Source organism: Malaclemys terrapin, chromosome 1 (genome assembly GCF_027887155.1).
Source record: "Malaclemys terrapin pileata isolate rMalTer1 chromosome 1, rMalTer1.hap1, whole genome shotgun sequence".
Lineage (NCBI taxonomy): Eukaryota > Metazoa > Chordata > Testudines > Emydidae > Malaclemys > Malaclemys terrapin.
The window spans coordinates 109,171,509-109,188,577 of record NC_071505.1 but is presented as its reverse complement, the minus strand read 5'-3'; the positions used below and the strand labels follow the sequence as shown (position 1 = coordinate 109,188,577).

Sequence of the window (17,069 nt, the reverse complement as noted above, 5' to 3'; positions counted from 1 at the left end):
AAAGCGATGCTACTTGCTCCTCTTCCCTGGCTTTTGCGCCCTGCAGTCTCGATGGCTCTGGGCTGGGTTTCCTCTTCCAAGGGCCAGTTCCACAGCTCCCCATCTCTTCTTGTTTTTGGACCTCCGTGCGCTGTCCTAGTGGAATGATGTACAGCTGTGTTTATCTTGCTGCCCCCTCCCCACCGTCTCTCTTGAACCCCTCCAGTTTGTGGAACTGGGAATTAGTTCTGCTGGCCAGATCACTCAGCCTGTGGCTGCACCCCCATGCTGAGTTTGTCCCCGGTGCTGACATCCAAGGAACAATTAGTCGTTTTTAATTCATCAAACAGCGGGAGGGGGCTGAGCAAAAACAGGCTCTAGAACTCTGCCTCCTGGGCTGTGTAAACAAGGGGCAGGGAGTGGATTCCCTCCTCCTGTCTACAAGCAGTTGTGCTTTGCAGTTTCAAACAAAAGCATATTTGCTTTCTTGTGGGGTTTAAAGGGTAGGTAAAGGAAAACGGCCCCTCTTTTGCTCAGCCCAGTGGTTGGAAAGTTCACAGAGGCAAAGAGCCCTTATTGCTCTGCATACACTGTGAAATGTGTATCTTACAGAATGCAGTGCTTTTATACCTGTGTTGGTCCGACGATATTAGAGAGACAAGGTGGGTGAGGTAATATCTATTATTGGACTGACTTCTTGGTCCAATATCGTACAGAAGGTGAGTGACCGTGTTAGGCCTTTCTGAGAGGCAGCACAGGCTAGAGCGGAGGATGGAGCATGGGACTGGGAGGCAGGAGCTTCCAAGCTCTGGTCCCATCTTTGATTTGCCTTAAGTTTTGGGGTATAATTTAAGACACCTACGACTTGGTTTTCAGAGAAGGAGGGGCAGGGAGTATGGTGCTCTGGCTATGCCCTCTGCCACTGTCTGGCCAGGTTAAGGGTATGTCTGAGTGGCAAAGGAAAACCCTCAGCTGGCCCATGCCAGCTCTGGGCAGGGCCGGCCCACAACAATTTGGCACCTTAGGCGGGGAGCTGAAATGATGCCCCCATGCCTCCTCGCTTGGGCCAAAACTTTGAAAGGTCTCAATTCTGCCTTCTTCCTGTTCTACTCCTCTCATGGTACTGCTCTGCTACCTACCCCAATAAAGGAGAACTAACAACTTAAAATGCCTTGTTCAAAAATTTTAAGTAATACTTAACTTTCAAATGCCTGAACAGCAAATGTAACTTTTCTTGTCTGCATAGTAAACACTGACATTTTTATCCGTTTGAATAATCAAAGTGGTGCTTTCCGTGCCTTCTTGGTTGCAAAGATTGGAACTGCTTCCTGCTGAAGGTCCACAGTCTGGACCAGCTCATGCTCTATTGAGATGGTTCCAAGGCCAGCCAGCCTCTCCTGTGTCATTGTGGAGTGTAGACGCATTTTTATTAACTTTAGCTTGGAGAAGCTGCCTTCTCCACTGGCAACTGTTACAGAAAGTGTTAGAAGTATGCGCAGAGCAACAAAGGCATTTGGAAAGAGGGTGGTCATCTTATTTGTGCACATATATTCCAGAACAGCCTTTGGAGTTGATCCTGCTGAAATGTATCTTGAAAGGGCTTTCAGTCCATCACCTAAATCACTCGCATCAATATCGCGCATGTCATCATGTGTCAACACTGTCTCTAGTGCCCTGCATTGCTGGTGTAGGTCTTCTTCAGGTATAGTGAGGAGTTTTAGAATATCATACAACATCCCAAATATACTGCTGTGTTACTTGAGCTCCATGAAACGTTCTTCAACTGACTGTATTGCACAATCTAGCACCTGGTTAAAGAATTCAACTTTGAACTGTTGTTTGGGGTCTCTTATGGGATTATCCCGTGCCCCGTAATCAAAATGTTGTCGTCTTTGGTGACTTTTGTATTCTTGAATGGGTGGGAAAATAGCTTCAGTGTGAAGTTCCTCTGCCAACTTCTGTGCACACTTCAGAACATTTTGAAATCCCTCATCTGACCGGTAAGACTGTAGGTATGACTTTGCTTTGTCCAGTTGTTCTATTGCTCCAGATATATCAAGGTCAACACCTTGGAGTCTCTTGCTTAGAACATTTATTTCAAACAGTATGTCATGCCACAACACTAAGCCACACAGAAATTTGAAGTTATGTATGTTTCTGGTGATTCCATTTCCCTCTGCCACTGTTCTCCCACAAACAATTCCTGTCATAGCATTATCCTCCATAATGGCAACTATGGCATCATCTATCTTCCCAATTTGGTGTTTGATAGGCTTTATTGCCTCCACTCGACTTTCCCATCATGTGGCACTCAGTGGTTTCAGTGTCAGAGAGGATGTTCCCAGATGTTGCTTCAAAATTTGCCATCAATGAGTTGATGCAGAGAAAAATACGTAGATGCTTTGAATTACATTAAAAAATTCAGCAGCCTTATTAGAAGCTGATGCTGCATCACTGACCACCAAGCTCAATGAATGAGAACTGCATGGGACAAAAAAAGCTCGAGGGTTTAACTCTTGGATCCATGTCTGCATTCCTCTGTTCTTTCCTCTCATGTTGGCACCATTACTGTAGCCCTGACCTCTCATGTCAGCTATCACAATTCCCGTATCTTCCAGCTTTTTAAGAAGCACATTTGTCATACCAGCTCCTGTAGTATCATCAATGTCAATAAATTCTAGAAAATGCTCTTTGACAGTCTCCATTGCAGGGACATTTTCACTAGGTTTTGTTGTTGTTGTTACAAAATGCACCTTTAAAGTCATTTGTTCCATATGGCTGATGGCAGGTGTGCAGTTCAGAATAACAGAGTAATATCTTGCTGACTTCAGATCTGCCACAATCTTCTGTTTGACTTTTGTTGCCAGTAACTGTATGATCTCATTTTGAATTGTTTTTCCAATGTAGTGGTGTGTGTACATTTCTTGGATGGTGACTCTTCTTAGATGCTCCTGGAGTACAGCATCAAACTCAGCCATCAGCTCAACAATTTTAAGGAAGTTTCCATTGTTTGGCACATACACCTGATGTGAAGTGCCACGCAGTGCTAGGTTTTGGGTAGCAAGCATTCTCACAATGGCAATGAGCCTTTTCAGAACATTTTGCCAGTAAAAAGACTCTGATGCAATCTTCTCTTGATGCTGATCATCTATGGTGGCCTTTTAACCTTAGTCTCATCTCAAGCTCTTTCAACCTATGGAATGCTCTCTGGTGGTTTGTTGCCTTCTCATGGCATGCCAGATTTCTAGCCAGATTTTTCCAGTCCTTTGTTCCTGTAGAACCCAATGTGGCTGAAACATTAGACTGGAAGAGTTTGCAACAAAAACAGTATGCAGCATTCTGGGTTTTTGAATACATAAGCCATGGCCTCTCCACTTTGTCACCATTGGGGATTTCACGCCAGTAATGTGTTGGATGGAAACTTCTATTTTCATTGTCTTTGGGGAACATGAAGTTTTTCACTTGCTGTGGCCCATGCAGTACAAGGAAGTCCCTCAGGCTACTGCTCAAGTGAGTCCATAGTCCTGGATCATCTAGACTTAAGGAACTAAACTCAGCAGCAGCTGTTTCTTGAACCTCCACCACACTCTTCTCTGATCTACACTTTTCTTCAGGAATGTGTATGGTTACATCCATTTGAGATGGAGTCACCTGCACTCTGACTAACTGGAAGATCAGGCATCTCCTCACCGCTCACATACTCACTGGGACCGGAAGGCTCACCGTGAACATTTGTGTCTATGTATCTCAGGAGAGCTCCTCCCTTCTTAGATAGAAAAGCTTCCTTTGCTTTCTTTCTTTTTCTGAATGCTGCCCCAGAGGGGCGTTTTCTTCTTTCACTCATGACTGCTGTTCTGTGCCAGCTATAGTGGCTCTCAACACTCAATTGAAGGGGACAAATAAGCAGGCTGGTAGCAGGGCCTGAGTGAGGGAAGATATCAGCGTCTTAAGGGCCTAACTGGCTCCTACTACTTCAGTTGACTGCCTGTTCTCCTCAAGTGGGTTCAGGGAAGCAGCAGGAAACAGGAAGCTCCCTGAGAAGCTGGTGTTAATCAGTCCAGGCTCCTGGGGGTGCTAGAGAGGTACACAAGAGGCTCCTCCTCCTCCTCTCTCCCTGCAGCTCCTGCTCTTGTGTCTCTTGTGCCCTCCTTCCTCCAGCACAGCACTCCACCATCTCTGTGCCTCTAAAGCAGAGAGAATACATATGCTCCAGCAGCAGACACCATTTTTTACACTCTGGGTCCTAGTGGTGGCCCCCCCCCCAATTTGGCACCTGAGGCGGCCGCCTCAGTTCGCCTTATAGTAAGGCCAGCCCTGGCTCTGGTACCCTCCCATCTCACAGGGTCCTAGACCCCAGGTTCCAGGCCAGGTTAAGGGTATGTCTACACAGAAGTGAAACAGCCCCACAGCCTGATCCCCGTGAGCCCAAGTAAGCAGGCATGGGCCAGCTGTGGGTGTCTAGTTCCTGTGTAGACATACCCTTAACCTGGCCAGGCATGATGGGAAAAGTAAAGGGGAGGACCCTTTGAGAAGCTGCAGTAACTTATTCTGTGCCTTCCTCCCTCACCTTGGAGTGAGAGGGCAGCAGGGGAGGAATTGTGTGATTTCCCCCTCAGTTCTACTCCTGGGTGTTGCGTTGCACACCACCCTTTGCTAAAGGCCAGAGTGCCGGAGGGAGGGCGGCGAGTCCGCCGTCGCTTTGCTCTCCCCGGCGGCCAGAGCGCCAGGGGGAGGGCGGCGAGCCGGCCGGGGCTCCACTCTCCCTGGTGGCCAGAGTGCCGGAGGGAGGGCGGCGAGCCAGCTGGGGCTCCGCTCTCCCCGGTGGCCAGAGTACCGGAGGGAGGACGGCGAGCCCGCCACGGCTCCGCTCTCCCCGGTGGCCAGAGTGCCGGAGGGAGGGCGGCGAGTCTGCCGTGGCTCCGCTCTCCCCAGCGGCCAGAGCACCGGGGGGGGGGGTGGGCCGAGTGCCAGCCGGGGCTCAGCTCTCCTCGGTGGCCAGAGTGCCAGGGGAGGCTGGAGAGCCCAGCCGGGTCTCCGCTCTCCCCGGCGGCCGGAGCCGGAGCACTGCGCTGCCCCCCTCCAGGTGCCGCCCAAAGCACAAGCTTGGTGGGCTGGTGCTTGGAGACGGCCCTGCTCTGGATGTTAGTAGCTCTCTGCAACAGAAAGAGCATCAAGGGAGAAGAGGCGAGAGGAAATTTATGGGAGGAGAGTTCAGTAGAACAGATGAGCAAAGCAATTCTGCAGAGCAAGCTGAGGGGGGTAGGCCAGGGGACAGAGAGAAACGATAGTTGTATGGGAGGGGTAATGATGGTTAGTGTATCACCACATCTCTCATTTTGGTGGTCTAAACCCTGCATTGTAGCCTTGGGAGAGTTGGAGGTCGCTCTTGCATAAGACATTTAGGGAGACTAGGCAGAGGGGTGCAGGCACTGTTCCTACTCTGGAATCCATGAGCTGGGCAGGTGCCGAAGATCTCTGCAGACATTTTCAAGGTGGCAACTTGGGAGTTAGGATGCTCCCAGCTTGCCCCTTCATTAAAAGCTTTACATCCTGCTATCACGACTGATTAAGATGACCTATTGCCCCCAGGAGAACTTCTTTGAATGCCCCATATTTCCAGCTATGTCAATAAAGCAAGTTCACTAATTCAAAAGAAATGTTGGCAGCTCAGGCAACCAGTGAAAGTGGTTTTGGATTGTGTTCTTGGGCCCCTCCCCAGAATGACTGGGTGCAGGGTTACTGGGCTTTCCCCTCGGTCACCACTGCCTCCTATTTTTCGCCTCTGACTAGGTCTTCTGTGGCCTAGTCCTCCAGCCGTCACTTAGAAGTTCAATCTCTTTGTGGGGTATCCAAGTCCAGCTGTAGCTGGTCAGACCCCAAGCTGGTATCACCAAAGTCCCTTTACCAGCAGCAAAGTCTTTCCAAAGAATCACACTCTTCTTTAGCAGAGTAGCAGGTCCCAGGGCTTCTCTCTGGGCCTCTCACTATAACAAACAAAATTAAACCCTATCAAAACATCTTTCAACCCTCTCAGGGCTTGAGCCTCTCCTCTCTCTTGGGCTCCTCTTCAGCTCCTTATTTGTTGTGTGGATCACTGGCCCTGGAGCCTGGCCCCTTGTTCCAGGGGCACGTTAGAGCAGTTAGTTCCACTCCTGTGTCTCTGCGCTCCAGCCACAACCCAGCTCAACTGTTCCCCTCGGCAGCCAGCCCCTAACTGTTGGGCTTCCTCTCTTTTTAAGTCCCACACTCAGCAGAGATGTGGCAAAGCAGGGCTAATTACACAGGGCTGGCTAGCCCCAGAATCTTGGCCCTTACGGGTATGTGCACACTAACCAGAGGCTCTGACTCAGGTTTGAGCCCAAGCCCCCCTTCTGTCCACACACAAATCAGTCTGACTTGGGTCAGCAAGCACTCAGGACCCATGTCCTAGGACCTGGTGGGTCAGAGCCTGAGTCCCACTGTGACTTGAGTCCGAGCCCTGTCATTCTGCAGTGTGGATGCAGGGAAAGGCTCCAGCAGCAGGCTAAAAATAGCAGTGTAGATGGAGGCACTGCTCGGTTGTGTGGAGATCCATGTAGGGTACATACCCTGAGGTTCTGGCATGTCTTTACTCTGCTTATCTAAGCAGTGCCTCCCTGTCTACTCTGCTGTTTGTACTCATGTAGGTGTGTGTGCAGTGCATGTACTCTACGCATTACCATATGTGTAAACATAGCCATGGAGTTTAAGGCCAGAAGGACCATTGGATCATCTAGTCTGACCTCCTGTATATCACAGGCCACCAACACCACTCAGCATCTGAACAACTGAAATTAGACCAAAGCTTTACAGCCCCAAAAGAGCCTAGACTATGATGTACCTCGGGCAGAGAATAGGAAGGACCAAGGTGCACCAGTGCCTGAGGCCCCTGCAATGGCAGGGAAATGATTTAATGAGATGTACCCAGATAATCCTGGCAAGTGACCCCCCCCCCCCCATGTTGCAGAGGGAGGCAAAAAACACCCCAAGGTCCCTGCCGATCTGACTTGGGGGAAAATTCCTTTCCGACTCCACATATGGCTTTCAGTTATAGACCCTGAGATAGAGGATGGTGTCTCCTGGAGTCACAGGCAGGGTCCCAACGCCTGTGATGGCTTTACCAATCTCTTGAATCCAGTAACCTCTGGGTCCCCCACATGATCAAGCCTTTAATATGGTACACAACCTATTGTGCTGTATTTATAAAGCTTGATCTCAAAAGTTAGATTTTTCCCCCTGATTCTTTTTTTATATAGAAAAGCATTTTTAGCGCAAAGTTTCTGATAGCGGTTCATGGATTCAGTATATTTATTTTGTATTTAAATATTTTAAGAGATTGTAATATGTTTAGGCCTTACCATCTTTTATACTAAATTCAGATTTCATTTTAAACAGGTTTATTTTTACAAAGAACAATTTCTTATAATTTAAATAAAAAAATCCAATTTAAATTTAAAAAAAAATCGGATTAAAATTAATTTTTGTTATCTGGTGAAAGGTCATGACCAACTATCATAAAATTAATAAATGACAAGGAATTTTTGTCAGACATGCAGAAGGAATTTTTTGTTTGAAAAAATGTATTTCTCCCAAGACCTTGTGGGGGAGAGAACTCAGCAGTTGCAGGAGAGAGGTTTTTTTTTGTTTTGTTTTGTTTTTAAAGTAACTCCTGATCTGTGTAATCCAACAAGAAATATTGTTCCCAGGATAGCTCTGGATCAGGTGTAGAGAGGCACCTTTCATGATGAACTAGAGGTGGTTTTACCTGTGCAAGAGATCTGGAGAACTTGGGACTACCACAAATAGAGGGAAGTCAGAGGGGACCTCATCACAGAACCATACACACCCTAAGCAGCCTGCTTGAGCAACATGAGGAAGCTTCAGTGAGGCCGAGAAGACCTGTTTTCAAACCACAAATGGAATGTCCCCTGGCTCAAGAAACACATTTATAATTTTACAATGAGAATAAAGATAGCTATAATCTGAGTTGGTGCTCACTCTGATTAGGTTGATTTACAGTAGATCCATATGTTTATAGATGATTATAGGATAGAGTAATATTAACACTTATTTGTTTGGTGGACTACCGTATGGCCCTGAGGATGTCAAATGGGCCATAGCTCTGTGCTGATTGGGCCGCAGGTTGAGGACCACTGGGTTAGGGCCTTGGGGGAATAGATGTATCCCCTGCTCATAGGCCAAGCTTAAGTTTTGTTTGCATTAGTTTCAACACAAAGTGTTTTGGTTAAAGCATTAACTCTTGCTAGGGCAAGTACTTCTTTCTCTAAGCACTTGCCCGAAGTGGCAGAGCTGCTCTCTCCACCCTTTGCACTTTGTAGGTGAAATGAAGCCCCTTGCTCAAGTGCTCAGTGATTGCTCCAGCTTTGTGAGGCTCTGTCTTGGGTGGGCACAGGCAGGGCTGGCTCTGGCTTTCTGGCTGCCCCAAGCAAAAAAAAAAAACAAACAAAAAAAACCACAAACCTGCGGCGTAGCCGGAGCCAGGGTGCAGGGGGACTCCCTGCCCTGCAGATGTGCCCTGGCTAGTGGGAGGAGGGGGAGGGAGTGGGGAGAGAGAGAAGTGGGGTGGCCAGGGCTTCAGCGGGGGGCTGCCATGCGGCCCCTCCTGCCAGGAGGGCTCCGCACCACTCCGGTCGGCTGGGAGGGAAGGACGCGGGCTGCCCTGCCGGGCTTGCTGCAGGGCGCTCCCGTCCTCCACGCCGCTGCCCCCGACAGGGCGGCCGGAGTGGAACAACAACAACAAAAGTGGCCGTGCCGCCCTAGGATTGGGCAGAATGCCGCCTCCTACAAGCTGCTGCCCCAAGCACCAGCTTGCTCGGCTGGTGCCTGGAGCCGGCCCTGGGCACAGGTGAATGGATAGTGCAATATGTAGGTGGCCCTCTGATCTCTAGTATGCAATCAACAGTTTTGTTGGCTGGCTGGATTTTAAAAAAATACAACCAATATGGTGAGTTGGTGGGGTTCAAACTGTGCTCTGATGGTAACCAAAGCTCTAACACTGGCCATCCAAAATAAAATGCAATAGGCTTGCCTACGTGGAGGCACTCAGGAAAATTAATCCAAATGAACTGAAGTTGTGAATTTAAAGTAAATTAGTTACACCGCATTAAAACCCATTAATTCAATTTATCTTAATTCACAAACTAAATCGAATTAAGGGCACTTTAATTCTGAATTTGGATGAACTTTCTTGATTTTCCCCATGTAGACAAGCCTTGACCTGATTAAACTGGGATCTGTTCACCTTAAATTGCCAAAAGACAATAGCCTACACAATAGCAAGAGTGATTCATTTTTAACCCTCTGCATGCCTGCTATCTCCAGGCAAACTTCATTCTCTGTTCCCTCTGGCCTCACAGATCATAGACCTCTAACGTAACACCCAATGAAATCACTGGGAGTCTTTCCACTGAATTTGATGGAGGATGGATTGAGAATTTTGGCTGGATCCCTTACAGAAGGGAAACAGTCTATGGAAGAAATCAAAAGAAGGTTTAACATAAGAGCTCTGCCTTTTCTACCATCCTTACAGATTTTGCTACTTTATGGTGATTGTGGGAAAAACATTTAATACAGCTGCCTACTGAGCTAGAACAGATTTTCCTCTAGAAAACAACAGGGAAAGGGATCGCAGCATCCTGTTACAATGCACATTGACATTGGAATAAGAATAAAAAAAGACAAAACCAAACCACCAATGACAATTGACTCAAATCAACACTGACACACACAATAGCCTGGGAGAAAGAAATACAAACAGATGAACCAGAAGAGTTCTGGGAAAGAAACAATTCAACCACACCTTCGATCTGAATACCTACCCTGATATTCTACATTGGGCTTGCTTGCTGTTCATCGGAGAACTTGTACAAAAGAGAGAGAACAAAGTTATCCTTTTTGTGGGAGCACCTACAGAGAGAGGTGATTTGGGGCATATAGGGTGGGCTTGCCCAAAAGTCAAAGTGTTGTGAGAGATGGTTCAGCTGTGCCCCCAGAAGATGCAGGAGGGGACCATCTTTCTTGTTGCCTGAGAGAGAAGGGTCTAATTCAAAGCCCATTGAAGTCAATGGGAATCTTTCCAGTGATTTTAATAGGCTTTGGATCAGGCCCTAAAACCAAAGCCCTGATTGCTTGTAGTTTATAGCACTTCTTGCAAGAGATAGGAGGGGTGTTGACCTTCGTGTCTTGGCTACATTGTAATTTGGCTAATTACATTCTTCCTATTGAACTAGTCCTTATTGCCTCTCTTTTTGTAAATAACCCAGTGAACTCTCGTGCAGTGTTGTTAGCTAAGACTTCCTTCTTTTTCCTACCCTGTTTGTCACTGCCTCCCTGAGTGCTAAAGGCGAAAGGTGGTATGAAATGGGCGGTGTTATCATTAATGATCATTATTATTTCCTTCCTCATTAACTTCTCCTTTAGCTTGTCTCTACATCAAGCTATAATGAAGCCTTTTGAATGAATGTGAATGGTATCGGTGATTGCATAGAGCTAGGCTTTTAGATTAAAGGTGGCATTGACAGACATATGATGTGACTTCCTTAGAACACTCAGACATGTCCTTGACAGTGATTGCAATGTAGTTCAAATGGACTTCATTATCTCTGACAGGGACTAAAATCTCTCTCCTGTTTCCTCTTTTAGTAACTCTTTATTGTAACAGTTTCAAGTAAGTTTTTTCATGAATTTGTTTTTAAGGGTTTGAATCTTAATATTAAGCCTCAGAGCCAAGTAATACTATAATACATTGCCAGTCTGTTTGTTTAGCATTGCCCTCTAGTGGTTGGAATCAGAACTGCCACACTGTCATAGCTTCTAAACTGCCAACAGCAAATGGAGAGCTTCCTTTAGCTCCAGTAGTTGGAGTCTCCTCTGTGGCATCTGATCTCCTGTCGCTGTTTGGAGAGCTCTTATAGCCACAAAGTCTTGTAGGTTGCTCTAAGGGAAAAATCAGAATCCTTACAAAGTCCTTGGAATTCCCACACATGTGACTCAACACCAGTGCTTTGACCATCCTCTAGAATTTAGGAGACCCTGTACACGGCAGCTCTAGAACCCAGCTGTATCTAGACATTCTGTCCTAGAGCATGCTTATCTGCATACCCCATGTTTAATTTTTCTCACTGTCACCGTTCATGCTGGTTAGGTCAGCCTTTTGGCCTCTGAAACCCAGCTCTCTCTCCTCACTTTCTGGAATCTGTGTAGCTGCCTGCCATGTTGACCTTTTCGCCTCCTCAGCTGTGTTTCTCTCTTCCTTGCAGGTGTGGATGGACGCAGGCACGCAGATCTTCTTCTCTTACGCCATTTGCCTGGGGTGCCTGACAGCCTTGGGTAGCTACAACAAGTACCACAACAACTGTTACAGGTAATCGGGATGAGATTCTATTGTTCAGGGACCCCCATCCCCACTGTATCCATGTTTCTCCCTGAATGCCATTGAGCCCTTGCAGATAGCAGACGGCTCTGCCAAAGGAGACAGCTGACCAGGTTAAGTTTGAGGAAGTGCCTCATGCCCTCTTTCCTCTTGAGGCAGAAGAGCGCTCTTGCCAGTTGCTGCTTTACTTGAAAACCAATTTCTCCTGCCATGTTTCTGAAACCGAATCCTCCATGATCTGTCCTCAGGAGGAATTTCAGTAGTTTCCCAGTTTCAGTAGTTTCACAGGCAAGAGGTCCTCCTTTCCCCCACCCCTGAGCTTGCCACTTGCTCACATTGTAACCCTTTAAAAGCTCTGAGGCGGAATTCTGCTTATGGTGCCATTGAGCAGAAGCATTCTCCCCTTTACAAAGGCTTGAGTGGATTTTTCACTAGGAGGGTGGTGAAGCACTGGAATGGGTTACCTAGGGAGGTGGTGGAATCTCCATCCTTAGAGGTTTTTAAGGCTCGGCTTGACAAAGCCCTGGCTGGGATGATTTAGTTGGTTTTGGTCCTGCTTTGAGCAGGGGGTTGGACTAGATGACCTCCCTAGAACTCTTCTAACCCTAATAGTCTATGATTCTATGATTTAGAAAACACACAAATGATTGAGTCTTTCCCCCTGAAGCTCTGCCATTCCAGTCAATCCTCACCGTGCAATTCTCCTTGCTATTGCAGTCCTGGTCCCTCACACAACTCTCACTAAACCTCACTCTTGTCCTACAGCAACCACGGGCATTCCAGTCCTGGAAACCACATTCAGTCTTGCCAATGCATCTGACTCCTAACATGCAGCCTTCCCCCTGCTGTTCTAGTTAGTGCTGGGCTATCCTTGAACAGAAACTGTCAATCTTATTAAATTGTACCAAGTTGTCTGGTAGTCTTGTGAAGTGTGCAGGTGGGAAAGAATGTGAGAGCCAAGTCATTATCACATTAGATGCTTCCAGCATTTGGAACCGTGTCTCCAGTGGTGAAAGGCTCATGCAGCCCCAGAAAGCTGCCCACTCACCAATCAGAACACCTTTTATCTTGATGCGACGTTTATCTGTCAGCACGGTATCCAGATGAATTGTACGAAGTGGGAAGAACTGGGGCGTTGCGTTTATATCCAGACAAGTCCCTCCTACTCTGTCAGTTAAACTACTTTTTAAACTGGGATTCCTTGTCTTTAAATATATTAGAATTTGTTTGTAGTTACTGTGGCCCCTGTAGGTTTGCATGGTGATTCTCTAAAAGCTAATGACATGGGCTGTGCTGTGTCCTGAGGAGCTTACACTCCGGTGCCGCAGTCTCTTCTCCCCTTAAGATTAGGTTCATTGCAGTTGTGGTGGCGTGGACACCTGTCCAGTGAGAACTGGACTGAGAGGCCCCCCATCTCATTTGAGGGGAAGAAGGATGGCAGAGGAAGGAACAAAGGATTTGTGTTTGAGGCATGACACAGGAAGATCTGGGTTATTTTCCTGGCTCTGCTGCTGACCTACTGTGTGACCTTGGAAACACAGGCAATCTATCTGTGTGTCCATTTCCCTACCTGCAAAATGGAGATAATGACAATTACCTACCTCACAGCAAGGTTGTAAAGAACTTTGATAGCCTCAGATGGAAGGTGCCTTTGAAGTAGAAAGTGATAGTGGTGTTCCATACAAGCCATTTAACCATCTAGCCATCAAATAGTAACAACATTCCTTTACTGCTGAGCTGTGCTAGATGAATAGCTCTTTATTTTGGTGCCAGTCCTTCATACCATCCTCTTCCCTAGGTAGTTCTATTTCTCATGGGTCTGTCCTACATTCTGCAAGCCTGGAGCTTATGTAGGAACAAACAGTCAATTTCACTGCTCTACAGCCAAAATGCTTCTGAAATAAATGTAGTCAAACTTTACTAATTTTGGGTCACTGAGAACAAAAATGATGCTTAAAATTGTTGATTGGCTCTAGTTTTCAAGATATGCTCTTGGGTCAGTATATACGACCCTTGACTTGGGAATGGCGCAGGATAAGTGAGTTATAAAGGGAAGGGATCTCAGTTTAAACCAGAAATGACTAAAATACATCTTTGACTGGATCTATGAATAAATCTATGACTGGGTTTGGACAGTACTTGCTTTTTAGGCAAAACAATGAATGATGCAATCTGAAGCTGGTATTGCGTCATACATGCTATGAATTGCATCATGTTATTCCTAGAAGTCATGGATGATGCAATCATAATGAAGCTTACATCACTCTGCTGAACAAATTGCCCTATATCAGCTCTAGAAATCATAGTGTCGTGCTCTCTTATTTGTCAGTGTTTGATTTTGCAAAGGGACACATTTCTGTTTAGCCAAAGTGAGCCTCGTACTTGTGTGAACAGTGCAGATAACTTCTGCTATGTTTGTGGTGAAGTGACTTTTGCCTCACAAAAGCGCAGTATAACCGCTATGGTTAAGAAAGCCTAACACCTTTATTTTGGCTGCAAAATTGGAGATCAGGACAAGAGGTGGGCCTCACACATATGCTGCAACACTTGTGCAACAAATCTTCGCCAGTGGTTGAACGGGAAAAGGAAATCTATGCCTTTTGCAGTGCCAATGATTTGGTGAGAGCCAAGAGATCATATCAGCAATTGTTACTTCTGCATGGTGCCTCCAGTTGGGAAAGGTGTGTCAAAGAAGAAAAAGTGGACTGTGCATTATCCAAACATTCCATCAGCTATACGCCCAGTATCCCACGGAGGACTGCCGGTTCCCGATGCACCAGAATCATTCTCACTTGAGTCAGACGAGGAAGAGGATGAAACTTCTGGTCCTGAATCATCAATGTCACAGGACCCACATTTTCTCCCATCCTCCTCCTCTGAACCACACCTCATAACACAAGGTGAACTGAATGACCTTGTCAGGGATTTGGAACTACCCAAGAGTAAGGCAGAGCTGTTGGGCTCCAGACTACAACAGTGGAATCTCCTGGCAGGTGATGTTAGGGTTTCCATGTTCCGTGACCGTCAAAAGGATCTTGTCCCATTCTTCTTCATGGAAGGTGATCTTGTAGCCTGCAACAACATCGATGGTCTGATGGCAGCCCTCAACATCGTTCACGATCCAGATGAGTGGAGACTGTTCATTGATTCATCGAAGACGAGTCTTAAAGCTGTTTTACTGCATAATGACAATGTTTTGCCATCAATTCCAGTTAGTTATGCAGTCCATATGAAGGAAACCTATGACAACATGAAACAACTTTTGAGGTGCATAAACTATGACCAACATCAGTGGCAGCTTTGTGGCAATTTGAAGGTTGTTGCTCTCTTGCTTGGTCTGCAGTCTGGATACACAAAGTACTGCTGTTTTCTCTGCGACTGGGATAGTCGTGCAAGAGATTCCCACTACATCAAGAAAGATTGGCCACTCCGACAGTCATTGGAGCCTAGGAGGAAAAGTGTTCAGCATCCACCACTTGTTGAATCAAGGAAGATTTTGTTACCACCCTTACGCATCAAGCTGGGTCTGATGAAGAACTTTGTCAAGGCCATTGACAAATCAGAAGCAGCTTTCAAGTACCTCCATGGAAAATGTCCAAGGTTAAGTGAAGCTAAGATAAAGGAAGGTGTCTTTGTTGGTTCTCAGATTCGTGAACTTCTTCGAGATGATGCATTTGACCATGCACTGCGTGGCAAGGAAAAGACGGCATGGAAAGCCTTCCAGTTAGTGGCAATAAATTTTCTCGGAAACAACAAGGCAGACAACTACAGGTTGTTGGTGGAAAACCTCCTCAAGGCATACAAAAGCCTTGGTTGCAACATGTCACTAAAGATACATTTTTTGCACTCTCATCTAGATTTTTTTCCACCAAACTGCGGAGCAGTGAGCGACGAGCACGGCGAGCGATTTCACCAGGACATTGCAACAATGGAGAAACGCTATCAGGGCAAATGGAGCCCATCAATGCTTGCAGACTATTGCTGGACAGTGACAAGAGATCCTCCATTTAATGAATACAAGAGACAAGCCAAGAAGCGCCGAGTAGACACTGAATAGGACTAAACTATGTACAGAATAGTTTTTTGCCTTTTGTTTTATAATAAATTTTATTTATATAACCCTTTTGCTGATTTTTAAAGTGTTACATAAACAGGACAGGTGAAATATTATCATGTAAAGCAACCATAAACACATGAAAAGACCTAGGTTTATAATTTATGATTAAAACTCTATCTACACAATATACATAGACATAAAATGTAAAAACTTAAATATCTTAGAAACAGTAGCCAGTTGTTTTAATTGTCATATTTGAATTCAGCACATCAAAATACATAATAAATAGCACATTTTATCTCTGAAGCAGACGACTACTCAAAAATTGGAGACCAGTGTTTTCAATGTGGCAAAAAAATAACATCAGGGTGCCCCATAGATTACCAGGACCAGTGTTGTTCCCTATAGTCACTAACGATTTGGAAAATGGGGTGGACAGTGAGACAGCAACAAGATGATTTAGGTCAGTCAAAACTAGAGAAGATGGTGAGGAATATCAGATGGACCTAACCAAGCTAGGTGATTGGCCAATGCAATGGCAGATGTTGTTCAATGTTGACATATGCAAAGTAATTTATGTAGAAATGAATAATTTGCACTGCTATCACCTTGTGTGTCCTAAATTAATGGTAACTTTTCTGGAAAAACAGCTGGGTGTTATTGTGGGTGGATCAATGAAGAGAACTACTCATTGTGCAGGGGGTCTGAAAAGCAAATGCAACATTAGCTTTATAGCCTTATTGATGGATGGATTCTTTAATATTATTTTTTAATCTGTTTAGAGCATAGTGGTCAATATAGGTTCAGTCTCCAAAGGGCTACAGCATCTCCAGAGGGCTATTATCAGTCCCATTAGAATCCGAGACCCTAGAAGCACACGAGAAACAATTGCAATTTATCACAAGTCCCTTTATTAACAAATCCACTCAGCAGATAAACCAATCCCACAAACAATGAAATACAATAGCAGATAGAGAGTGCAAAGTGTTTAGCCCTTTGACTGGCATGACATCTCCTGCTTGCAGAGCCTGGAGTGTCAGCCATCGTCTTCATCACCATCATAGTCACCTGGTGTTGTCATCCTGGCATCTTCCCATGCGTGCCCCCTCACTCCCCCCAGCACACAGGCCAGTCAACACCCATTTATCCTGAGTTATGCTTTCGTTGTGACAAAGTTCCTCCTCTATCTTGGTGGGTCCTGTGCTTATTGGCAGATTTTCTTGCCTCAGAGATTCACCATGTGGGTTGGGGAACAGCCCAGAGACTTTCCCCTCTGGGAGAACCCACAGTTCAGGTCAATGGGAGGTTTGGGAGGAACCCGGGCCCGCCCTCTACTCCGGGTTCCAGCCCAGAGCCCTGTGGACTGCAGCTGTCTATAGTGCCTCCTGTAACAGCTGCATGACAGCTACAACTCCCTGGGTTACTTCCCCATGGCCTCCTCCAAACACCTTCCTTATTCTCACCACAGGACCTTCCTCCTGGTGTCTGATAACGCTTGTGCTCCTCAGTCCTCCAGCAGCACACCCTCTCACTCTCCGCTCCTTGTGCCTCTTGCTCCCAGCTCCTCACACTCCCACCACAAACTGAAGTGAGCTCCTTTTTAAAACCCAGGTGCCCTGATTA

The 17,069-nt window shown here is 46.2% G+C and overlaps 1 protein-coding gene across 5 annotated transcripts in view; it reads left to right on the top strand.

Moving 5' to 3' along the window:
• Positions 1-17,069, top strand: part of SLC6A13 (solute carrier family 6 member 13) — a 66,903-nt gene that overhangs the window by 35,701 nt on the left and 14,133 nt on the right. For all 5 annotated transcript variants that reach the window (XM_054034947.1, XM_054034938.1, XM_054034964.1 and 2 more), the window contains one exon: positions 11,277-11,380. In XM_054034947.1, coding sequence (XP_053890922.1) covers positions 11,277-11,380 — 104 coding nt within the window. The remainder of the gene's footprint in view (positions 1-11,276; positions 11,381-17,069) is intronic.